The 27,338-nt window shown below is 44.8% G+C and overlaps 1 protein-coding gene across 2 annotated transcripts in view; it reads right to left on the bottom strand.

The window, feature by feature from the left end:
* LOC128704691 (C-Maf-inducing protein) overlaps nucleotides 1-27,338 on the bottom strand; it is a 616,555-nt gene that overhangs the window by 86,627 nt on the left and 502,590 nt on the right. For both annotated transcript variants that reach the window (XM_070079595.1, XM_070079596.1), the window contains exon 3: nucleotides 5,037-5,087. In XM_070079595.1, coding sequence (XP_069935696.1) covers nucleotides 5,037-5,087 — 51 coding nt within the window. The remainder of the gene's footprint in view (nucleotides 1-5,036; nucleotides 5,088-27,338) is intronic.

The following is a 27,338-nucleotide window of genomic DNA, read 5'->3' as shown; positions in this document are numbered from 1 at the left end:
ATCCTGTGGATGGTAGTGGCTAGTTTATTGTGTACCTCATATCCATCCTGTGGATGGTAGTGGCTAGTTTATTGTGTACCTCATATCCATGCTGTGGATGGTAGTGGCTAGTTTATTGTGTACCTCATATCCATCCTGTGGATGGTAGTGGCTAGTTTATTGTGTACCTCATATCCATCCTGTGGATGGTAGTGGCTAGTTTATTGTGTACCTCATATCCATCCTGTGGATGGTAGTGGCTAGTTTATTGTGTACCTCATATCCATCCTGTGGATGGTAGTGGCTAGTTTATTGTGTACCTCATATCCATCCTGTGGATGGTAGTGGCTAGTTTATTGTGTACCTCATATCCATCCTGTGGATGGTAGTAGCTAGTTTATTGTGTACCTCATATCCATCCTGTGGATGGTAGTGGCTAGTTTATTGTGTACCTCATATCCGTTCTGTGGATGGTAGCGTAAGAGCATATGGATACACAAAAGGCCTAAGAACTAGGCCCCAAAAGGGTCAACAGATGTATATCTGAAGAAGAAACACGCAGGTCCAGGTTATCTTTGCTTTCTAAATTGAGCTCTGAAGGGAACATGGAAGTCAGAGTTATTTTTCCAACACATCGGCCGTCTCCCACCGAGGCAGGGTGACCAAAAAATAAGAAAAAAAAATTCTTATTATTACATTTAGTAATTTACACAGGAGTTACTAGCACTCTCTCCAGGTAAACTCCAGGTAAACCTTCCTCCCGGCGAGGTACTAGTACATTGACCCGGGAAGTGGCTACGACACACATGACTTACGGAGGAAGGAGTCTTCTCCATCTCCCCATGGGAAAGTCAGAGTTGTTTTAGGAAATGTATATAAGGCGAGATAGTGAAAGATGACTTAATGGAAGCTGCTGTAAATCAGTGAAAAAATATCTTTAAACGAATATAGGAAGAGAGAATATCCGGACGTTTACCAGTATTCATATTCCAGTAATTAATGCATCCACGAACGAGTTTAAGTAAATAACAATACTGCCACTAGCAGGGGATCGAACCCCTGATAAATTAGCAAGCACATACGTGGCCATGGAAGCTGTAGGAGTAATTTTGATTCTCCCATTTGAGATACCACCCTTCACGGGCAGTACACATATTAATGCATCAACGAACGAGTAGTTTTTAAGCAGATAACAGTATCAGGGGTTCGATCCCCTGGCTAGTCGCAGTATTGATACCAGTGAAATACGTATGGAGGGTGGAAGAAAGGCACCAGGGAAGGTAACAGTAGATAAAGAGGACGAGGGAACAAATGTATTCAGCGGACAACTTGACTGAAATTGACGACTGAGACCCATGTACAACAGTTGGGAATCTTTATTAATGAAACATTTCGCCTGCACAGTAGGCTTCTTCAGTCAGAAATAGAGGCAGCAGCAGTAGTGAAATTAAGATTGTGTAATCAGTCCATCAACCTTGGAGAAAAAGTATTTGAGGTGGTCAGTCCCTTAACCTGGATACGGGTTCAGCTAAATAGGTCTGGGACCATTGGTCACGACCTCAGTGTATAAACTTGTTCTTTTGTAAACACTGTCGGTATTGTAGATGAATGGTTCGGAGATAGTGGTCAGTCCATCGAGATGGATGGACTGACCACATCGACTCAAGTCTGAGGGACTGATTACCTCAAACTCCTCCTGTTCTTCACCGTTCTCCTTTGTATGGACTGATGAAGCCATGTGTCTAATTTATCAACTGTCGGTATTGTTATATTTAATACCAGTCTTGTATTTTTTTCAGTAACTGTGTTCTAGATAAATGGAGTAAAATACCGACACGATGGGAAAAAGTGCAGAAATGCAGTATAGTGCGATCGTTTCTCGGCAGCGTTTCGCCCACATATTGGGCTTTGTTAAATCTACCTACTATATATACTCCCTATACATACGCATGTACTCTTTGCTCAGGGAGATCCGTTTGTGTCACTTTGTAAATGGTCCAAGATGGACGGAAACGTCGTCGTAAGCTCCTCTCTCCTATGTGCGAGTTATTTGTGTATCGATCTGTTTCAGTGTCCAGTTTACTACTGCTGTCACTACTACTACTACCACTACTACTACTACTACTACTACTACTACTACTACCACTACTACTACTACTATTACTACTACTACTACTGTTACTACTACTACTACTACACAGTACTAATCACCTTCCATATTATAGAGTGTAACCACTGGTCTCTTGTATACTACTACTACTACTACTACTACTACTACTACTACTACTACTACTACTACTACTACTACTACTACTACTACTACTACTACTACTCACCTTCCATATTATAGAGTGTAACCACTGGTCTCTTGTATACTACTACTACTACTACTACTACTACTAATACTACACAGTACTACTCACCTTCCATATTATAGAGTGTAACCACTGGTCTCTTGTATACTACTACCACTACTACTACCACTACTACTACTACTACTACTACTACTACTACTACTACTACTACGCAGTACTACTCACCTTCCATATTATAGAGTGTAACCACTTGTCTCTTGTATACTACTACTACCACTACTACTACTACTACTACTACTACTACTACTACTACTACTACTACTACTACCACTACCACTACTACTACTACTACTACTACTACTACTACTACTACTACTCACCTTCCATATTATAGAGTGTAACCACTGGTCTCTTGTATACTACTACTACCACTACTACTACTACTACTACCACTACCACTACTACTACTACTACTACTACTACTACTACTACTACTACTACTACTACTACTACTCACCTTCCATATTATAGAGTGTAACCACTGGTCTCTTGTATACTACTACTACTACTACTACTACTACTACTACTACTACTACTACTCACCTTCCATATTATAGAGTGTAACCACTGGTCTCTTGTATACTACTACTACTACTACCACTACCACTACTACTACTACTACTACTACTACTACTACTACTACTACTACTACTACTACTACTACTACTACTACTACTACTACTACTACTACTACTCACCTTCCATATTATAGAGTGTAACCACTGGTCTCTTGTATACTACTACTACTACCACTACTACCACTACTACTACTACTACTACTACTACTACTACTACTACTACTACTACTAGTACACAGTACTACTCACCTTCCATATTATAGAGTGTAACCACTGGTCTCTTGTATACTACTACTACTACTACTACTACTACTACTACTACTACTACTACTACTACTACTAGTACACAGTACTACTCACCTTCCATATTATAGAGTGTAACCACTGGTCTCTTGTATACTACTACTACTACTACTACTACTACTACTACTACTACTACTACTACTACTCACCTTCCATATTATAGAGTGTAACCACTGGTCTCACCACCACCACTACCACCACCACCACCTACCACCACCACCTCCTTCCACCACCACCACTACCACCACTCACCACTACCACCACCACCTCCACCACCACCACCACCACCACCACCACCACCACCTATCCACCACCACCACCTCCACCTACCACCACCACCACCACCACCACCATCCACCACCTCCACCACCACCACCACCACCCCACCACCGCCACCACCACCACCACCTACCACCTACCACTGAATACCACCACCACCACCTCCACTCACCACCACTACCTGACTGCCTCACCTATCCACCTACCACCACCACCACCACCACCACCACCACCACCACCACTCCACCACTACCACCACCACCACCTACCACCTCACCACCACTACCACCACCTACCACCACCACCACCTACCTACCTACCACCGCCACCACCTACCACCAACCACCACCACCACCACCACCACCTACCACCTCCACCACCTCCACCACCACCACCTACCACTCACCTTCCATATTATAGAGTGTAACCACTGGTCTCTTGTATACTACTACTACTACCACTACTACTACCACTACTACTACTACTACTACTACTACTACTACTACTACTACTCACCTTCCATATTATAGTGTAACCACTGGTCTCTTGTATACTACTACTACTACTACTACTACTACTACTACCACAACTACTACTACTACTACTACTACTACTACTACTACTACTACTACTACTACTACTACTACTACTACTACTACTACTACTACTACTACTACTACTACTACTCACCTTCCATATTATAGAGTGTAACCACTGGTCTCTTGTATACTACTACTACTACTACTACTACTACTACTACTACTACTACTACTACTACTACTACTACTACTACTAGTACACAGTACTACTCACCTTCCATATTATAGAGTGTAACCACTGGTCTCTTGTATACTACTACTACTACTACTACTACTACTACTACTACTACTACTACTACTAGTACACAGTACTACTCACCTTCCATATTATAGAGTGTAACCACTGGTCTCTTGTATACTACTACTACTACTACCACTACTACCACTACTACTACTACTACTACTACTACTACTACTACTACTACTACTACTACTACTACTACTACTACTACTAGTACACAGTACTACTCACCTTCCATATTATAGAGTGTAACCACTGGTCTCTTGTATACTACTACTACTACTACTACTACTACTACTACTACCACAACTACTACTACTACTACTACTACTACTACTACTACTACTACTACTACTACTACTACTACTACTACTACTACTACTACTCACCTTCCATATTATAGAGTGTAACCACTGGTCTCTTGTATACTACTACTACTACTACTACTACTACTACTACTACTACTACTACTACTCACCTTCCATATTATAGAGTGTAACCACTGGTCTCTTGTATACTACTACTACTACTACTACTACTACTACTACTACTACTACTACTACTACTACTACTACTACTACTACTAGTACACAGTACTACTCACCTTCCATATTATAGAGTGTAACCACTGGTCTCTTGTATACTACTACTACTACTACTACTACTACACAGTACTACTCACCTTCCATATTATAGAGTGTAACCACTGGTCTCTTGTATACGAATTATTCGCCTGTAAAGAAAAGAAAATTTTAGTGTCACTGTACCGTTGGAACATAAAACATTGTAATGGTACCGTTTTAACAGAAGAACGGCACTGTAAAAAGATAAATACTTCACGGTACCGTTGCAACAAAATATAATTATTAATGTAACGGTACCGTTGCAAGAATGTTAACACACATTACTGTTGCAACAGGAGAGAAATATAGCGTTACTATTACAACAGGAGGAAAATATTTGTCACGTTACCGTTTCAACAGGAGGGAGATAGTCACGTTACCGTTGCAACAGGATAAATGTTTGTCACGTAACAGGAGAAAATATTGTCATATTAAGGTTGCAACAGGTAAGAATTACTGTCACGTTACCGTTGCAACGGGAGAGAAATATTAGTCACGTTGCCGTTGAAATCGGAGAAATATTAGTCACGTTACTTGTAACAGGAGAGAAATATTGTCATTTTACCGTTGCAACAGGTGAGAAATAGTCACATTACCGTTACAACGGGTGAGAAATAGTCATATTACCGTTGCAACGGGTGAGAAATAGTCATATTACCGTTGCAACAGGTGAGAAATAGTCACCTTACCGTTGCAACAGGCGAGAAATAGTCATATTACCGTTGCAACAGGCGAGAAATAGTCACATTACCGTTGCAACAGGTGAGAAATAGTCACCTTACCGTTGCAACAGGCGAGAAATAGTCATATTACCGTTGCAACAGGCGAGAAATAGTCACATTACCATTGCAACGGGTGAGAAATAGTCACATTACCGTTGCAACAGGTGAGAAATAGTCACATTACCGTTGCAACAGGTGAGAAATAGTCACATTACCGTTGCAACAGGTGAGAAATAGTCACATTACCATTGCAACGGGTGAGAAATAGTCACATTACCATTGCAACAGGTGAGAAATAGTCACATTACCGTTGCAACAGGTGAGAAATAGTCACATTACCGTTGCAACAGGTGAGAAATAGTCACATTACCATTACAACGGGTGAGAAATAGTCACATTACCGTTGCAACAGGCGAGAAATAGTCACATTACCGTTGCAACAGGTGAGAAATAGTCACATTACCATTGCAACGGGTGAGAAATAGTCACATTACCATTACAACGGGTGAGAAATAGTCACATTACCGTTGCAACAGGCGAGAAATAGTCACATTACCATTGCAACAGGTGAGAAATAGTCACATTACCATTGCAACGGGTGAGAAATATTCACATTACCGTTGCAACGGGTGAGATATAGTCACATTATCATTGCAACAGGTGAGAAATAGTCACATTACCGTTGCAACAGGCGAGAAATAGTCACATTACCGTTGCAACAGGCGAGAAATAGTCACATTACCGTTGCAACAGGCGAGAAATAGTCACATTACCGTTACAACAGGCGAGAAATAGTCACATTACCGTTGCAACAGGCGAGAAATAGTCACATTACCGTTGCAACAGGCGAGAAATATTATTACTAAACGTGGTGCGTGTAACCCCCCCCCCCCCCAAGCCACACCTTTTCCTTGAGCTTGCTAGTGTGACCTCCCTGTTGACCTGTGACCCCACACACGCTACCATAGGTCAACTCTCCTTCATTTTCTGACCTTCGATCTGCCCACACCTCCGTTATAATAATAATAATAATAATAATAATAATAATAATAATAATAATAATAATAATAATAATAATAATAATAATAATAATAATAATAATAATAATTTTATTATTATTATTATTATTATTATTATTATTATTATTATTATTATTATTATTATTATTATTATTATTATTGTCAGCTTGTTATGCTGAGAATTTCCTGCAAATTAGGTCAATTTGGTCCCCCAGGATGCCACCCACACCAGTCGACTGACATCCAAGTACCTATTTTTCTGCTAGGTGAACATGGACAGCAGGTGTCTTATGGGAACACGTCCTGATGTTTCCAGCCGTACCGGGGATCGATCCCGGACCTCAGTGTGTCATGTAGGGGGGGCAATGATTAGGGGAATATGGGGGTAAGAGGAGGGAGTTAGTAGATAGGGGACAGGCGAGGCAGTAGGAGGGATGAGTGCGGAGGTAGGTAGGTAATGACAGGTCAGTGGTGACCACCACGACACTCTCATTAACTCTACACTACTCACTAACATATGCCTCGCCCATTCTTCACTCATATATAAACATAATAAAATATAAGAAAAAATAACGGGGACAGTGAATATTACTATTCTACTCAAACACAGTTTATTATTAAGTCCTTGTACAATAATATATTTGGGAACAGGAGTACATTGGGGTTTAGATAAATGGGGTGGTACACATAAGCAGTGAGACAGGGAATACAATTAGCTTGGCGAAACAGAATATAACTTACAATGTAGTTCAGAGGGCAGTTCATCACAGGAACTAAGCCACAGGTCCCAAGACCTACACAGCACGAGTACTGCGCCAAGCCAGTACTCTGCCCAATGCCTCCAACAGTCTCCTCCAGAGACTTTAGCAGCCTTCTCCCGAGCCCTGCACCCCAGCAGCAGCTCCGCTCGAATCTCTGCTCAGAGCTCTGCACCCAGGCCAGAGCTCTGCCCGAATCTTCTGCTCAGGAGCTCTGCGCCCCAGCAGCAGCTCCGCTCCAATCCCATGATCATGCTCTTCCTTGGGCTTTTATGGTGGTCCAAGCACCCTCCACAACCACGTGTACGACCTGACGCCTAGGTCTGAGGCGTCAAGAACAAAAGACCTCAGACGTGGGCGTGGCTACAGACGTTTGCCAAGGCAAGGTGTGACCATATAATTGGTTAAATTAGGTCTCCCCAGAGACCTCACAAGCCCAGCTGGACTACATCACATCCCCCTTTCTCCCCCAATTTAAAATATCTGAGAACTAGGACAATTTGTCCTAGTTATTAGACTATTTTAATCCTAATCCCTTAAATCTATTACAATACAAAAACAAAATTATACATAATACAATTATATTTCCCTCAACCTCCTCAACTACCACAAGGCAGCATAATCAGTACCTCTGGCAGTTGGCCAGCATAATAGTCGCTCTCTGGTGCAAAGCCTCCTTACCCGTCATTTCTCCTTAAACCTAAATATCGGGCTCCAGTGCCTTCCCTACTTCTACTAGAAATGCACTAGCCAATGCTAGTCACCCTCGCACGTTAACCATTGGGCCAAACCTCTCTAGGCTTCTATGGCGTGGAAAACTGCTCCAACGGGTTGCATTCTTTCAAGTAACTGCAACTGGACCACTTCACGACCACCAAGGTCGCATTTTCGGCACACTTCACATGCACACTACAACATCTGAAAATCGAGACAGGGCAGGCATCGCAGCTAAGACCCTCCATTATCCTATGCCACTACTAGGATTCACTGGCCTCATAAAACAAGGCGGCCATAATCACTGGACCGTTTTCAAGGTCACCTTATTCCACACAGGTAACACTAACACTTCTGGCAAGTCAAAGTAGGCTGGGGACATCTCACACTCTTAATTGTCTCTCATGGCTGGCAGGGCATCCCCGCATACCTGTCGCACAGGTCGACCAGCAAGGCAGGACACACCTCCATGCCGCCCTTGAAAGCAGGCTGGTCCCAGCAGCTGGAGTCCATCTCCGCGGCTCACGTCCTTCCACATCTCCGAGGATGGCAACTCCTTCATAGTAGATTCTCCTGTCCTGGCACACCAGCCAGAATCCCTCACACACCACTGCAGCATCACCGCCATCTCCTCTTGAGCTAGGCAGCATCGCAGCATCACAGCACGGCCACAGCATATCCATCATCACAGCACGGCCGTATCACAGCAGCACATAGCACGGCCGTATCACAGCAGCACACAACACGGCCACAGCATCGCAGCACGGCTACAGCATCGCAGCACGGTCCCAGCATCACAGCACGGCCGTATCACAGCAGCACATAGCACGGCCGTATCACAGCAGCACACAGCACGGCCACAGCATAGCAGCACGGCTACAGCATCTCAGCAGCATCACAGCAGCCGACATCAGCAGTAGCAGGCTATGGTCAGTTGCTCGAGGTGAGGTGAGGTCACTTCAGGTCATCAACAGCAGGTGCGGTCACCCTTCCCTGGCAACTGCGAGTAACTGGCGGTCCGTGGGTGATGGTCACAGAGGCTGGGTGACGCAGACAGACACCCACTACACTGGATGACAGACCAGGGCAGCAATACATCTACTGGGGCACATCAGCTGGGTGACTGGGCATATCAGCTGGGTGACTGGGCACATCAGGTGGACAGCAATTATAGGCAACTCTTCAATGGGTGACAGTTGTGGGTGAGTCTTCCAAGGTGGGCTGGGTGACTTCTCATTCCTCTGTAAATATTCAATTTCGGCCAGTAATTGCTTCCCCCAAAAGTCTCACCCAAATACTGATATTCTCCACCATTTATCTCTAACCAACAACCAACTCCACCGTCTGAAAAAAAGGTCAGTTAAGGTCACTAGGATTATAATATCACACTGATATTTACTTTAACTTTACACACACAAGAAAAAAAATGGTAGCATAACATAAGTATAACCGAGCAGTCAAAAATAAGGCACATGGGACTGGTTCCTACTATAAAAATAAGAAGAACCACCACCGCTTAGACACCATGTCATGTAGGGGGGTGATGGTTGAATAGGATATAAGGGGAATATGGGAGTAAGGGATTATGTAGGCAGGGGAGAGGCAGGCGAGGTGGTAGGAGTGAGATGATTAGCGGAGGTAGGTAGGTAATGACAGGTCAGTGGTGACCACCACGACACTCTCATTAACTCTACACTACTCACTAACATATGCCTCGCCCATTCTTCACTCATATATAAACATAATAAAATATAAGAAAAAAAAGACAGGGACAGTGAATATTACTATTCTACTCAAACACAGTTTATTATTAAGTCCTTGTACAATAATATATTTGGGAACAGGAGAACATTATTGGGGTTTAGATAAATGGGATGGTACATATAAGCAGTGAGACAGGGAACACAATCAACTTGACCAAAATGAATGTAACTTACAATATAGTTCAGAGGACAGTTCACTACAGGAACTAAGCCACAGGTCCCAAGACCTACACAGCACGAGTACTGTGCCAAGCCAGTACTCTGCCCAATGTCTCCAACAGTCTCCTCCAGAGACTTCAGCAGCCTTCTCCCGAGCCCTGCACCCCAGCAGCAGCTCCTCTCGAAATGTCTCTGCTCAGAGCTCTGCACCCAGGCCAGAGCTCTGCCCGAATCTTCTGCTCAGGAGCTCTGCGCCCCAGCAGCAGCTCCGCTCCAATCCCATGATCATGCTCTTCCTTGGGCTTTTATGGTGGTCCAAGCACCCTCCACAACCACGTGTACGACCTGACGCCTAGGTCTGAGGCGTCAAGAACAACAGACCTCAGACGTGGGCATGGCTACAGACGTTTGCCAAGGCAAGGTGTGACGATATAATTGGTTAAATTAGGTCTCCCCAGAGACCTCACAAGCCCAGCTGGACTATGGGAATCTTTATTCAGGAAACGTTTCGCCACACAGTGGCTTCATCAGCCACGTCTACGGCCCTATGCTGTACATTCTACAAGATTGATGGACTGAACACATCGACTCCAGGCCGAGGGACTGATTACCTCATACTCCTCTCCTTATGCCTTCCTCTTTCTATTGGACTGATGAAGCCACTGTGTGGCGAAACGTTTCCTGAATAAAGATTCCCATATGCTGCATAAGTGTCTCAATCTTCAACTTGTCGGTTTTTCAAACCATTCATCACACATTCCATAATGTTGCAGTGTCTGACAGGTTGTACATGTTTGATATTGTATAACACACATGTCCTACATTATTGTTATTCAAGGCCAGGGCAATACCGCCCTCTTGTCATTTCTTTGCAGATGTACGTATAGAGCAACATCCCTCGAGGTGCGTAGTACAGCCGAGTGTAGATAAATGGTTCAGAGAACCGACAAGTTGGTAAATTTAGACACGTGTCCAACACTTGGGTATTTTTATTGAGGAAACGCTTCGCCACACAGTGGCCTCATCAGTCTTATACAAAGAAGAATTGTGAAGATCAGAGGGAGTTTTGAGGTATTCAGTCCCTCAGTCTGGAGTCGATGAAGCCACTGTGTGTCGAAACGTTTCTTCAATAAAGATACCCAAGAGTTGCACATGTGTCTAGATTCACTACACCTGAGGTCTTATACAGCACCAGCAAACACATGTGTATAACACATGTGTATAAGATATGAACATGGTTTAGAAAGACACGTAAGCAAACACTAGAGACATATTTACTAGAAAACGTTTGGGTCCTGGGACCTTGATCACTTCTAACATGTATGTATGTATAATGTTCGCCAAGACCGTAGTCCTGGCACGGGTCTCAATCTTGCGATGACCCGTCTCTGGCTCCCGAGGGAGAAAGGTTTCTACAATGATGAGACATATGCTGTTCAAGTACTCTTCTGGTCAGTTCAACTGGTGCATCTCATAAGCGACAACACCATATGTACTCCTACCTATGGACACTAGCGAGGAGGAGGATATGTCATTATCACAGGTAACAGCTTGTCTGGTTCGTTGACTCCATGGTACACTAGTGTGGCCGCAGTCATCTCTGGGTCCTCTTCGGGAGGGAATATCACCCCTAGTTGCCTGTGAAGTGTCTCAGTAACTTCGCACTCCAGAAGATAGTGTGTTAGGGGCCGCTGGACAATGTGCTGACAGTACTGGCACATCTCCTCCTCAGCCTTGTCTACCATCATCTTGGCTGTGGGAAAGCCCAAACGAAGCCGATGGATGGCGGTACACTGCGCTCTGGACCAGCTTCTATCATATGGAGGGGGTTCTCCCTGAGTCGCTGCTCGGTACCACTGTTGAGATGGGGTATTACCTAAGACCTCCCCCATAAGTTTCATGGCTCTGGCAGCCACCAGTTTGGTCTGTCGTAGGTTGATGAGGACAGTAATCCCAACCTGTGGATAGTCTGTTGCTGCCTTGGCTGCATCATCTGCCGCCTCATTTCCCCGGATGCTAGCATGGCTGGGGATCCAGTTCAATGTCGATCTGTTACCCTGAACTTCTAAGGTTGTCATTATGCTCAGGATCAATGTGATGAGGTGAATATTGTCCTGTGGTTGAGGATGGGAGAGAACATTGATTGCAGAGGTGGAATCAACATGTATGACAGGTCAGAGTCGATGTAGGGCATGTGACAATGCCTGCTGAATCACCACCAGCTCAGCTTGAAGGATCGTGCAGTGGTCAGGGAGTCGCCAGCCTTGTGTGTGACCATTGTGGTACAGTCCCGCTGCTGCTCTCTTTCTGTCAGGGTTGACAGAGCCATCTGTGAAATACACTGCACATGTGCCTCCCTCTGCCAGTGCCATGCTTGTCTCAGCATGATTGCTGAGGGTGTCTTGACTGCAGAGACGCTTAGAGATGGGTAGCTGTATGATGCAAACATCGGCTGGATCTGGGCGCCAGGGAGGTGGTGGATGGTACCCAGCAACAGGAAGGTCACAACTCTTCTCAAGGAGTAGTTGTATAGGCAGCAGCTTCTGCCCAGCAGCACAAAATGAACGAATCCAGGAGTAGTCCATGAAGAGTGTGGGATCATGTGTCATGGTTGTCAATAACCATCTCCTTAGTGGGGTACCTTGCTGCTGGTGCAGAATCGTGGCTACTTTGCAGGCGTTTATGTATCTTACCCTGTCAGCCAGGGAAGGAAGCCGGGCCTCAGATCTGAGACATACTGTGTTGGTCCAGATGGGGGCCCCAAGCATAGTTCTTATCGCCTGGTTTTGTACGACCTCCACCCTTTGCCTGCTCTGAACTAACGCCGGTGCACCATAGTCAATGAGCGAGCAAATAGCTTGTATATAGTACAAGTGAAGTACATCTTTGCTTGCCCCTGCACGGTGCCTCGTCATGGCTCTCATGGCGTTGAGTCTGAGTAGAGCACGTGACCTGACATACTCGGCCTGTTTCTGAAAAGTCAGCTTTTTATCAATGTAGATTCCCAAGTACAGGTAGGAGCCTGTCCATTCAAGTTCTATATCCTGAATACGTAATCTATTCACAGGATCTGGTCCCTTGAACATCATTGCAAGAGATTTCTCGGCCGAGATCTTGAGGCCTTGTTCTTTGCAGACTGTGTAATTAGGTCCAAAGCTTTCTTGGCCTGTCACTCCAAATTGCCTTTCCCATTCACTACGAGAGCAAGATCATCAGCATAGCTGAGGAGCTGCATACCACTATGAAAGGGAAGGCTCACAAGTTCCTGCATAAGGACGTTAAACAGGGTAGGACTGAGCACAACTCCTTGTGGTGTGCCATTTTCCAGGGTTTTAAAGGAAGAGTAGTGTCCCTGAAAGCTGACACAGGCCTGCTTGTTCCTAAGGTAGGACTCTATCCAGGCCAGGAGGCGTCCTTTGATTCCCTTCTGAGCTAGTATTGCTAGAATTGCTGTGGGGCTGGCTAGCTCAAATGCCTTCTCAAGGACAAGGTAGACGATGTTACTATCAGTAATCTGGCTTAGTAGGGTGGTTATGCACTCTGCTGTACCCACTCCTTTGGCAAAGCCAAATATGTGATGATGAGGGGGTCCAAGTTTCCATACGAGGCGGTTTAACTCCATCCTCCCAGCAGTCTTGGCTAAACAGCTGGTCAGAGATATGGGTCTCATACTGTCTGGGTCCTTGGGCTTTAGAATTGGTACGATGGTAGCTTTCTTCCAAGCTGCTGGGAGTGCCCCAGACCTCCACGACTTGTTTATGGTGTCTAGTATGGCCTCCCATCCACTCTGCCCAGCCCGTGCAATCATGGAGTACATAACACCATCGATGCCCAGGGCAGTGTCACCTGTGTTCTTAATGGCACGTCGGAGTTCCAAGTCCATGAGGTCTTCGTCAGTCACATCTTCCGACTCACATGCAGCTTGTATCGTTAACTGGCGTTGTGGCAGAAGATCCGTCTGTATATTCCGGATGTCCTGTGGGAGCTGAGTGGAGGCTCCCCTGGAAGTGAAAAGCTCCACTAGTTTCTCAGCTTCCTGGGATGGGTTCGGGTGTGCTGGTGGCCTCGGCTTGCTCTTGCCAGTTGCTATGTTGAGCTTGCCCCATATCTCAGATAAGGTGATGTGATGCCCAAATGTTGAGCACCACTCCAGCCATTTCTCAGTTTTTACTCTGAGAGAGACTCTGCGGGCATGCTGCACAATGGCTCTCAGAGTATTCCTGTTCTCTGCCATAGGGTTACGCCTGTATAGCTTCCTAAAAGAGTTGATGCGGTCGTTCTGCTCCCGCACCTCGTCGTTGTAGAACCACCAGTCTCTTTTGTGAGTGCGTCTTGCGGACCTCTTTGGAATTGCACATTGTGCTGCCTTGATGAGAACAGTGATTAACTTCTGTTCAGCCGTATCACAGTCTTCAGATAGAGTGTATGTGGACCACCAGTCATGTAGATAATCCTGGAACACCTTCCAGTTGGCCCTCTTTACGTCCCATCTAGGAGGCAGCACAACTGTGGGAGGCCTGTTGATGTTGAAGGTGGTGATCACTGCAAAGTGGTCACTGACAAGATGAGGATGAGTTTCCCATGTGGCTCCTGCTGCGAGTTGTCTTGACCCGAAGGTAAGGTCGAGGCAGCCACCCAACAAGTGTGTGGGGTCTCCATTGTTTAGCAACTTTACCTCTGCAATATCGTGTAGGAGCATTGCTATGTGTCTGCCAGCAGCACTGGTTGCTGAGTGAGAGTGCAGCATTGGGTGATGTGCATTGAAATCTCCACCCACAATAATACACTCAGTGTGTGCTAGTGTGAGGAGCTCTGCAATGTCGAGGGTGTGTCTTGGGTTTTTGTAGATGTTATAGATGGTAATGGGCACCCCAGGTATGTGTGCAAGGATGGCCTGTACCTCGACATTCTCCCCACAGTCCACAGGGTTGGTTATAACCTTGTGAGGTATTGTATTGGATACAAATACAGCTGTGCCTCTGCAGTGAATGCCCGCGTCCATGTGCCGAAAATACCCAGCAAAATCCGGTAGTCTTGGGCAGATAGTCGGGACAGTCAGAGTTTCTTGTAGCAAGACGATGTCAACCTGATCCCGAATTGCTGCCTCCAGCAAGAGGTGCTGTTTGCCCCTCAGGCCCTGAATGTTCCATTGTAGGACCTTGAGGGTGTGATTTGGTATCGAGGTTATTCCATCGCTGTTGTTTCCTGAGCTGGAGACTGAGCCCTGCCCGCTCTGAGAACCTGCAAATTCATGGCATCCACTGTCTCCTCCTTGGTCAGTAAGCACACTCTCAGGAGCGTACTGACCATCTGCAGGAATATGCTCTGTTGTTCCGTGGAGTTGATTGTGTTGCAAATAAGATCTCTGAACACCCTGATGAATGCTACGAGATCCTCCCTGGTGAGGACCTGCTTTGGCGTTGGGTTCGAAACAGTGGATATTACCTGGGCTGTTGTGGTCTGTAGGGACTGCTGAGGGTTGGATTTCTTTATTGTATGTACCGTGGTCTGTTGCTGTATACCAGGTTGGGTAGCCGGGATCTGCTGTTGAGGTGCCAGTTGAGCATGCAAAGTGCCTGTGCCGGGTAAGGAGTGCCTGCATTGTCGTGCTATGGCCGGTGGGGGCTCGTTTAGTGCTGCCTGCTGATCGCATTGACCAGACGTACCCTGTTGACGCCTCCTGTTCCTCTTGTTTCTGTTTCTTCGTTGAGGTAGGGGTGCAGGAGGTTCTTGACCATAACACCTGGTTGAGACTTCAAGGGTTGGGAATTCCTGGGCATTGAGTTGGGTTAGCTGATGAGAGATCTGTGGTGTGACAGGGTTCTCTGTACCCATCGTCTGCTGAGAGTGATGATTTGTCGTAGCCAGGCATGGTGTTTCTGCCTGCAGTTCGGGCATTGTGGAGTGGGTGGAGATGCTTTTTTCAGCTTGGTGATGCATTCCTCGGTAGGGTGGTGCTGGCTGCAGACACCGCAGATTACTCTGTTCTGGCAGAGTGCACCCAGGTGTCCATAATGCTGACACTTGAAACAGCAAACTGGTTCTGCTGTGAAGGTCCTGACATCGTACCTGCCCCAAGAACCGAGGTCCAGCTGGGATGGCAGTGATCCTATATGCTGTATGAGGACCTGTCGGGTTGGTGCATTGCCTGCTGTCTTTGCCTTGAGACGTTGAGCTGGGGTGAGCTGCTACTGCCTCGATGGGCATCATCAGCGGGTATCTCATCTATCGAGAGTCCAGTTCCTCCAGGGTGAATGAGCGATCTGTCTCCATGACTCTTTTCAAGGTGGTATACATTTCCTTGTTGAGAGGAGTCAATATTGGTTCTCCCCTCAAGTTGAACCATATCTTGAACTTCAGGTTGTGTCGTGATTCCAGGTATGAAACAACGCCATAGTGGGTTCTGTGGTCCCCGTAAGACTTCACCTTGAATTTACCAGGTCGGTTGAGCTGGTTTGCCTGCTCCTTGCACAGACGGCACTTCTTGTTGTCCACAGTGATCCATCCCTTTTGGTTTTTGGGGGGTGGGGTGTTTATTTCCTCCCCTGTTTCCATATTCGCTGGATCCATGGTTGGAGCTGTCAGATCGGCTACAATGTGAGCAGGATCTTCCTCTTCCTCTGATGACACTGAGTGGTCTCTCAACTTCTTCGATAGAATTGCTCCCCACATTTCCAAATCCGAGTCCTCCGTCATGTTCTTGGAGCATCGTGGCCTCTTCTTTTTGGCAGAAGCCATGTGCCTATCTAGTGATAAGGTAGTGAACTCTGTGAACTGAGTGTGTGTAACTCTCTCTGCTAATGAGTCCATCAATCTTGAATAGAATGAAGCTGAAGCGACAGTGTGGAGAGTTATACTGGCGGAAGGTGAGGTACATCCCACCCATAGTAAAAAATGTAATCATTGAGAGGGCAACACACTGGTATCTTGGACAGGACTCACAAAATCGTGAGCCAGACGGTCTGGAGTTTTGAGACTCTGACCGTGGGTTCAAATCCCGCCCGTGGTATGGTTTATCTTGGACAGTTTATTCAAGTGAGAAGAGATGGATTTGAGAGGGACCTACCCTCTCAAATCCATCCCTTCTTTCTTCTAGTAGTTGATTGCATCTCACCTTCCGCCAGTATAAATCTCCATACTATCCCAGAGATGACTGCGGCCACACTAGTTTACCATGGAGTCAACGAACCAGACAAGCTGTTGCCCGTGATAACAATATATCCTCCTCCTCGCTAGTGTCCATAGTTAGGAGTACATAGGGCGTTATCGCTTATGGGACGCTCCAGATGAACGACCAGAACAGTGCTTGAGCAACATACGTTGCATCATTGTAGAGCCTTTCTCCCTCGGGAGCCAGAGACGAGTCATCGCAAGATTGAGACCAGTGCCAGGACCCCGATCTTGGCAAACATTATACATACATACCTCAACTTCACATTGTTCCAGATGGACTGGTGACATCATCTTTACATCTCTACTGCTGCAAAATTCTCTGTACTTGAATGAAGAAGCCTACTGTGTAGGCGAAATATTTCGGAGTAAAGATACCTATCTGATGCACATGTGTCTTATCAACCTGATTTGATTATGTACCATGTTCACTTTCACCTGCTGCTGTGCTCCTCCTTCCCTGTTATATAATTATCTACGTGTTCTTGAGACAGGCTGCCAGAGTGCAAAACATTTAACAAACTTTGTGTTACCACATATGATGGTTGTAACTTCTTGGATGGTCGCTGCAGTTAGGTTACAGTTGATTTTCTTGCATTGCAATAAGGTGTCAGATGAAGGCACATGTGCAACACGTGGGTATCCTTATTGCTAAAACATATCATCAATAAAAATACCCAACTGTTGCATATATGTCTTAATCTTCAAGTCAGATGTGATACCATTTTTAATAATAATGTGACAGCACGATGCTGAGTAAGCTAAGATACCTGTTTGTGTGTAAAAAGCGGGATGTGTATACTCGGTAATGCGGAAGGTGGTTTGAGGCCAAGAGTGACGTCATTACCACCTGACCTTCACCCCCGTTCCATTCTCAGGTGAAGGGGAGAGGGGGTGTCATGAAGGTCGACTCGTGGTAGGTTATCACCCCTCCCCTCTGCTCTGTCCCCTCCTTTCTCTCTCTCTATTTACCTTTCTCTCTCTCCCTCTACTTACCTTTCTCTCTCCCTCTATTTACCTTTCTCTCTCCCTCTACTTACCTTTCTCTCTCCCTCTATCTACTTTTCTCTCTCTCTCCCTCTGTCTACCTTTCTCTTTTTTTTTTTACACAGGGTTTGACAAGGGTAGGTTAAGGATCCCTAACTTTATTGACAAGCTATTTACAAGTTAATTATTCCTAACTTTATTGACAAGCTAAGAACTGTTACCTACATCAGCTCATTTGAAAGCATTTTTATTGTTATGAGACATACAAGTAGGGAACAGGACGAAGTTGGAGCCATCTGTGGGCCAGCATTTTGATTTGATCAACTAACTTCATCTCGTTGACATCATAATGCTGTACGAATGTGTTCCATACTCGAGTCATCCTGGGGATAAATGATCTCAGATGAAGTGATGTTCTGGAGAAGGGTGCAGCCAGAGCGAAGTTGCTGCTGGCTGCCCGTCTTGTGGTATAGAAGCTTTCTTCTCGCTGTCCTCGAAGCGGAGCTAAGTGTGGCACCTTGATAATGTTGGCCTTGTACATAACAGTAAGGCCACCCACATCCCTCCTGTGTTGAAGGCTCTGCTGAAATGATAGATCTGTCCAGGATGGGTCCAGGCGAGAGATGAGACGTCTTAGTCTGTTCTCTACTCCGCCAAGCAGTCGTAGATAAGACGGGGGGGGGGGGGGAGGCAAACCAAGAAAGTGGAGCATACTCAAGGTGTGAGTGTACTTGTGCCTCGTACAGGATCTTGCAACCCCTACTATCAAGCAGATGCGAGATACGGCAAAGTGCTGTAAGCTTCCTGGCTGCCTTGTTTGCAAGATTTACAACGTGGTTCTTCATGGTCAGTTTGGAGTCAGATTTCACCCCCAAGGATATCAACTTCTTCTCCAGGTGCCAACATCCTCCCATTCATACTTACTACTGCACCAGCATTACCATCATGGTGCCTAGAGACGATCATCATTTGCGTTTTCTCAGGTGCAAATGTTACTTGCCATCTATTTCCCCAAGCTGATATAGCTCTCAGCTGGTGATAGATGTAGCTTAGAGCAGCTGGCATTTCTTCTCTTGGATAAGTGAATGTCAGTGTACAGTCGTCTGCATATGCATAGGATTCTGGGATGAGATGAAGGTCACTGAGGTAGACATTCCATAACAATGGACCCAGCACACTTCCTTGTGGAACATTTGTCCCAATAGGATGTCTTGCTGATTCTGTCCCATAGCGTTAGAGATCTACCATGAAGGTAATCACTGAGGAGACGTAGCGTAAATCCTGAAATTCCCAGTGCTTGCAGTTTTGTCAAGAGGTCCTGGTGCCATACTCGGTCGAAAGCGCCAGCAATGTCCAGTGCTACCACACAGCTGACTTTGGATTCATCCGGTGACTGGTGCCACTTAGTAGAATAACGTTTCATGAAGCCATACTGACAGTCACAAAGTAGTGAGTGGTAGTCAAAAAACTCTGTCATTTGTCTTGAGATTATTTTCTCAAGGATCTTGCCTGTGATTGACAGCAGTGACACTGGTCTGTAGTTGCTGATTTCTGCTTTGCTCTTCTTTTTGTGAATGGCCTCTTTCCACATAGGCTATTTACACTGTACTAGGCAGTGCTGAAAGATGCGAGTTAGAGGTGCTGCTAGCTGGTCTACACATCTTCTCAACAATCTTGGGCTCAACTTGTCTGGGCTCACAGCCTTTTCTTGGTCAAGCGATTTAAGAAGGAAATGCACCTCCTCCTGCCTTATTGTCACCACTGAGTTTTGACACAGTTCTTGCAGCTAGCCAAGGAGGGACCCTTGCTGGATCAGGAACTTGCATTTTGGTAGCAAAGTGTTCAGCAAAGAGGTCCGCCTTCTCTTGACTACTAGCAGAGGTGGTCCCATCCTGTCGATTTAGAGGTGGAATGAGTTCATCAGGCAGATAACCTTGTCTGTCCTTGACCAGGGACCACCAGGTTTTGGAACCTACCCTACCTGATGCTAGCTTTCTTTTTGTGTCCACCTGCCATTTAGCAATGACCCACTTTTGAACGTCACCCAAATGCCTACAGGCTTGGCTGTGTAAGTTCCTGTTATAGGTGGTAGGATGTCTCTTATACCTTCGCCAGCCAAACCAAGACTGATCTTTACGCTTCGTCACATATTGCCGGTGAGGAATGTGTTCTTGTTGAAGATTAAGGATGTGTCCAGTGAAGGCTTTCACTTGGTTGTCAACATCCCCTTGGAGAAGAGTATTCCAATCGGTGGTGGCGAGCTCAGAGCAAAGGGCTGGCCAATTACCTCTTTCCCATAGCCAGGTTGTGCGTGTGGACTCCTCACCTCACTTCACTATCTACCTTTCTCTCTCTCTCTCTCTCTCTCTCTCTCTCTCTCTCTCTCTCTCTCTCTCTCTCTCTCTCTCTCACCCATCTCCCACAGGAAATATATCAGTCTTAAAGTTTTAATCTTTCAGATTCGAAGTCTGATAAAACACATAAAACTTGTAACAGGTAAACCTCAGGTAGTATAACATGTAGTATACACAGGTTATACACCTCTATACAGTGCCCACCAGTACACAAACATTGAACGGTGTATGAACGCCATTTTACATACATTGAGGAGCATATCTGTATATACATCGTGGGGCATATAAATTGCGTATTCTATTAATATATAATAAGGTGTATATATGTGTGTATTATGGGAATATTTATATATACATTATGAGTGTGTATTGCTATTTTAAGAGATTAAAATATTGTTAAAGTTTGTATGGAAGTGATGGTTACTCTTAATGTGACCGTCTTAGAGTAGATGGTCTTTAAAGCGAGGAGGAGCTGGAGGGGGAGGAGGAGGTAGGAATAATAATAATAATCTTTATTTACTACAAGTACATGTACAAGGTATACAGTCCTAGCTGACAACAATGACATACTACTATATAGAAAGCCACTTGTTATGCTGAGCATCTCGGGCAAATTAGGTCAGTGTCCCAGGATGTGACCCACACCAGTCGACTAACACCCAGGTACCCATTTTACTGATGGGGAACATAGACAACAGGTGGAAAGAAACACGCCCAATATTTCTACTCTGGCTGGGAATCGAACCCAGGCCCTCACCGTGTGAAGCGAGAGCGTTAACCACCAGGCCACCACAAGGTAATAATATACATGAATGGTTCAGAGAACTGACAAGTTGATAAATTAGACACATGTGCAACTCTTGGGTATCTTTATTGAGGAAACGTTTCGCCACACAGTGGCTTCATCAGTCCATACAAAGGAGAATGGTGAAGAACAGGAGGAGTTTGAGGTAATCAGTCCCTCAACTTTGGAGCTGGTGAAGACCACCTGTGCTCCAGAGTCTTCAAGACTACGGTGCTCTTCACCCACTCCAAGGCTGAGGGACTGATTACCCCATATTTTGTATATACTTCTACAGTCATACCATTATGTCCTTGAGTTTATGTTGATAAAGCCACTGGATGCCTTTGATATACCTTTGAAGAGTTTCGAGAGTTTCTCTACTCTCTGAGCCCGGCCATGGGCCAGGCTCGTCTGGTGCTGGAGGGCGAAACGTCTACAATAAAGATACCCAAATGTTGCACATGTGTCTAATTTTCACCTTCATACTGGTAAAGGTCTCTAGATCCGAGGAATTAGAGCTTGCCTCCCCTTCCTCTGCTCGAGCTTGATTTCTTTCGTTTCCCAGGCACTGTAGTTCGTGCGGATTTAGGGCTTCCCAATAATAATAACAGGGCTTGTGTGTCTGTCTCAAGAGGATAAACACAAGTCATAGTGAATGCAGAGAGTGATAGAAGGTGAATGCAGAGAGTGATAGAAGGTGAATGCAGAGAGTGATAGAAGGTGAATGCAGAGAGTGATAGAAGGTGAATGCAGAGAGTGATAGAAGGTGAATGCAGAGAGTGATAGAAGGTGAATGCAGAGAGTGATAGAAGGTGAATGCAGAGAGTGATAGAAGGTGAATGCAGAGAGTGATAGAAGGTGAATGCAGAGAGTGATAGAAGGTGAATGCAGAGAGTGATAGAAGGTGAATGCAGAGAGTGATAGAAGGTGAATGCAGAGAGTGATAGAAGGTGAATGCAGAAGGTGAGAGTGGTATAGCGAAGGTAAACTTTCTTAATACGTCAGACGGAGCACAGACTGCCTTAATTTGATAGTGAAAGTGACTTACGGGTCTTTGTAAGACTGAAGGTGTGTGTGTGTGTGTGTGTGTGTGTGTGTATGTGTGTGTGTGTGTGTGTGTGTGTGTGTGTGTGTGTGTGCGTGTGTGTGTGTGTGTGTGTGTGTGTTAGTCAGCAAATGAAAGTGCTGGCCCACAGATGGCTCCAACTTCATCCTGTTCCCTACTTGTATGTTACATAACAATAAAAATGCTTTCAAATGAGCTGATGTAGGTAACAGCTCTTAGCTTGCCAATAAAGTTAGGAATCCTTAATCTAACCTTGTCAAATCCTGTGTAAAAAGAGAGAACATAAGAAAAAAGGAACACTGCAGCATGCCTACTGGCCCATGCGAGGCAGGTCCAAGTCTCCTACCAGGTTAAGCCAATGCCCTAACCTAGTTAGGTCACGTCACATTCACTTAAGGAAGGAGCACGGCATCTGACCTAGTAACACAAGCGAGGCAGGTCCAACTCACACCCACCAACACCTACTCATGTATTTATCCAACCTATTTTTAAAACTACACAACGTTTTAGCCTCTATAACTGTACTCGGGAGTTTGTTCCACTCATCCACAACTCTATTACCAAACCAGTACTTTCCTATATCCTTCCTGAATCTGAATTTTTCCAACTTAAAACCATTGCTACGAGTCCTGTCTAGGCTAGATATTTTCAGCACACTATTTACATCCCCTTTATTTATTCCTGTCTTCCATTTATACACCTCAATCATATCCCCCCTAATTCTACGTCTTTCTAGAGAGTGCAGATTCAGGGCCCTTAGTCTATCCTCATAGGGAAGGTTTCTGATACATGGGATCAACTTTGTCATCCTCCTTTGTACATTTTCCAGAGAATTTATATCCATTCTGTAATACGGTGACCAAAACTGTGCAGCATAATCTAAATGAGGCCTAACCAAGGATGTATAGAGTTGAAGAACAACCTGAGGACTCCTATTATTTATGCTTCTTGATATGAAGCCAAGGATTCTATTAGCTTTATTGTGAACACTTATGCACTGTTGTCTTGGTTTCAGATTACTGCTAACCAGAACTCCTAAATCTTTTTCGCAATCCATAATATTAAGATCTACATTATTTAGTTTATATGTGGCATGGTTATTGTCCTGTCCAACATTTAGAACTTTGCATTTGTCTATATTAAACTGCATCTGCCACTTCTCCGACCACTGCATCAGTCTATTCAAATCTTCCTGGAATGCTCTAATGTCATCGTCAGAATAAATTCGACGGCCTATTTTGGTGTCATTGGCAAACTTGCTGATGTCGCTCTTTATGCCCTCATCTATGTCGTTTATGTAGATTGTGAGCAGCAGGGGGCCCAACACTGACCCCTGTGGAACACCGCTCGTGACGCTTCCCCACTCTGATTTCTCCCCATTTATGCAAACTCTCTGCTGCCTATTTGTCAACCATGCCTCTATCCAGGAAAAAATTTCTCCTCCTGTTCCATGTGCCTTAATTTTCATCAATAGTCTCTGATGTGGAACCCTGTCAAAAGCCTTACTGAAGTCCATATACACAATATCATATTCATTACCATGATCTACCTCCTCAAATACCTTAGTGAAAAAAGTTAATAAATTCGTAAGGCAGGAACACCCCTTTGTAAAACCATGCTGAGATTCGTTGATTAATTTATGCTTTTCAAGGTGGCTACGAACTGCCTCGGCAATTATTGATTCCATAAATTTTCCCACTATGGAGGTTAGGCTTATTGGTCTATAGTTCGAAGCTAAGGACCTGTCACCTGTTTTGAAAATAGGTATCACATTTGCCATTTTCCACTTATCTGGCACCATGCCAGTTTGTAGTGATATGTTGAAAAGATTAGCCAGAGGTTTGCTAAGCTCCTATTTACATTCCTTTAGAACCCTTGCATACAGTTCATCAGGGCCTGGGGATTTGTTAGGTTTTAATTTATCTATTTGCCTAAGAACCATGTCATTGTGATGCTAATCGTGCTTAGTTTATTATCATCCTGTTCCACATAATTATTATTTCTGGAATATCGCATGGACCATGAGCTAGTCACCTGTTAGTGAATGGTGGACGCGATGAGTGGGTATATAGAAAGGGCAGGAAATGAGTGGGGTGAGTGGGGATGTAGAGAGGACAGGAAATGAATGGGATGAGTTGGGATGTATTAGATGTGTAAAGAGGAAGTGAGAGGGGGTGAAGAAGCAGTAGAGGGTGGAGGATGACCTCAATCTCCCCCTCCAGCCTTGAAGGGCACCTCTCCTCTCTTCTCCCTCCCTCCCTCAGTACCTCCAACCTCTCGACTGATCCTTCTCCTCCCTCACTCTTTCATTATGCTTCTACCCCCCTCCCCTCCTCATCTCTCCCTGCAGCAGCATCTCTTCTCCCTCTCTCCCTTCAACTTCATTTTTCCTTTTTACGTTCTTTCTCAATCCTTTCTTGTACTCTCTTATCACCCTTCTGCCATTCTCCCTTTCTTTATCCCATTTACCGTCTTTCCTTTCTCTCATCCTGCCTCTCTTCTCCCTTCTTTTTGCTTTTCTCTCACTTCCTGGGATTATCGAGGTAGAGGAGGTTGGGGTTATGGTATGCAGGGGATGCATTTCTGGGATCATTGCGGCAGAGGGGGTTGGGGTTATGGTATACAGGGATACAGAAACACATCTTGTAGTCAATTATGGCTTTTTGGGTCTGTGAATTATTGAATCCGCGTCCCGGTCTTAGGTCAAGTTTCAGACCAGGTCTTAGACCAGGTCTCAGATCAGGATTCAGACCAGGTCTCAGATTAGGTTTCAAACCACGCCTTCGACCAGGTCTCGAATCAGGTTTCAGACCACGTCTTAGACCAGGTCTCAGATCAGGTTTCAGACCACGTCTTAGAACAGGTCTCAGATCAGGTTTCAGACAAGGTCTCATACCAGGTCTCAGACCAGGGCAGCTAAAATTATAAGTAAATACCGCAGGAATAAAACTAATTAGAAATCGACAAGTAACGATAAGTAAAGAAATATTTTTACCACCACCAAACCAGGCTGAGAGAAAACCTCCAACATTGATGGAGGTCAAGGCAGCTTTCTCCCTCACCTTCCTGCCTCTCCCTCCATACATACACCAATATTACTGCTGGTTACTCCTCCTCCACCCACCCAGTGGATGTAATCGTAACGACAGCGTTTATAACGTTGAGAATTTGTTAGTATATTTTTGTGTTTCAGATAGTCTGGAGGCCATTTTATTCCAAGGACTATGTCTTTAGATAGGTTGGAGACTTTGAGACCAAAGACTTTCTTCATAGATAGTCTGGACTAAAGACTTTCTTCACAGATAGTCTGGATCAAAGACTTTCTTCACAGATAGTCTGGATCAAAGACTTTCTTCACAGATAGTCTGGACCAAAGACTTTCTTCACAGATAGTCTGGGTCAAAGACTTTCTTCACAGATAGTCTGCACCAAAGACTTTCTTCACAGATAGTCTGGACCAAAGACTTTCTTCACAGATAGTCTGGATCAAAGACTTTCTTCACAGATAGTCTGGATCAAAGACTTTCTTCATAAATAGTCTGGACTAAAGACTTTCTTCACAGATAGTCTGGATCAAAGACTTTCTTCACAGATAGTCTGGACCAAAGACTTTCTTCACAGATAGTCTGGACCAAAGACTTTCTTCACAGATAGTCTGCACCAAAGACTTTCTTCACAGATAGTCTGGATCAAAGACTTTCTTCATAGATAGTCTGGACTAAAGACTTTCTTCACAGATAGTCTGGATCAAAGACTTTCTTCACAGATAGTCTGGATCAAAGACTTTCTTCACAGATAGTCTGGATCAAAGACTTTCTTCACAGATAGTCTGGATCAAAGACTTTCTTCACAGATAGTCTGGACCAAAGACTTTCTTCACAGATAGTCTGGATCAAAGACTTTCTTCACAGATAGTCTGGATCAAAGACTTTCTTCACAGATAGTCTGGACCAAAGACTTTCTTCACAGATAGTCTGGGTCAAAGACTTTCTTCACAGATAGTCTGGATCAAAGACTTTCTTCACAGATAGTCTGGATCAAAGACTTTCTTCACAGATAGTCTGGATCAAAGACTTTCTTCACAGATAGTCTGGATCAAAGACTTTCTTCACAGATAGTCTGGATCAAAGACTTTCTTCACAGATAGTCTGGATCAAAGACTTTCTTCACAGATAGTCTGGATCAAAGACTTTCTTCACAGATAGTCTGGACCAAAGACTTTCTTCACAGATAGTCTGGATCAAAGACTTTCTTCACAGATAGTCTGGATCAAAGACTTTCTTCACAGATAGTCTGGATCAAAGACTTTCTTCACAGATAGTCTGGATCAAAGACTTTCTTCACAGATAGTCTGGACCAAAGACTTTCTTCACAGATAGTCTGCACCAAAGACTTTCTCCACAGACAATGTCGAAGTATCTGAAACGCCTCAGATAATTGGAGAACATGAGAAAAGTTAGAATCCAGACTCAGGAAATCGTAATACGATGATTACACATAAACCACGGAGCGGGTGGGGTTTGAACCCATATCACGGGATTCCTAAATCTCCTCGGACTTAGTTCTAATGTAACAGTTTTCTCCCAAATGGTATACAATACCGTCAAGTCGATAAATCAGACACACGTGCAAACTTTTTACCAGCATAAGTGTTTTTTTCTCTTGTGTGTGAATGATAAAGCATGTTCAGGCGAAATATTTTAAACATAAAACAGGCGGAGCACTGAAGAAGGCCTACTGGCCCGTGCTAGGCAAGTCTAACTCCTACCCGCACTCGTGTGCTTCTCTAAGCTATTTTATATTGCTAAGTAAAATTTTCTCTTCAGTCTACCTGGAGGTTATTCCGGGGATCAACGCCCCCGCGG

The sequence above is a fragment of the Cherax quadricarinatus genome, chromosome 100 (assembly GCF_038502225.1).
Source record: "Cherax quadricarinatus isolate ZL_2023a chromosome 100, ASM3850222v1, whole genome shotgun sequence".
Classification (NCBI taxonomy): Eukaryota; Metazoa; Arthropoda; class Malacostraca; order Decapoda; family Parastacidae; genus Cherax; species Cherax quadricarinatus.
The sequence above is the reverse complement of the archived record's forward strand: the minus strand, read 5'-3'. Positions and strand labels throughout refer to the sequence as shown.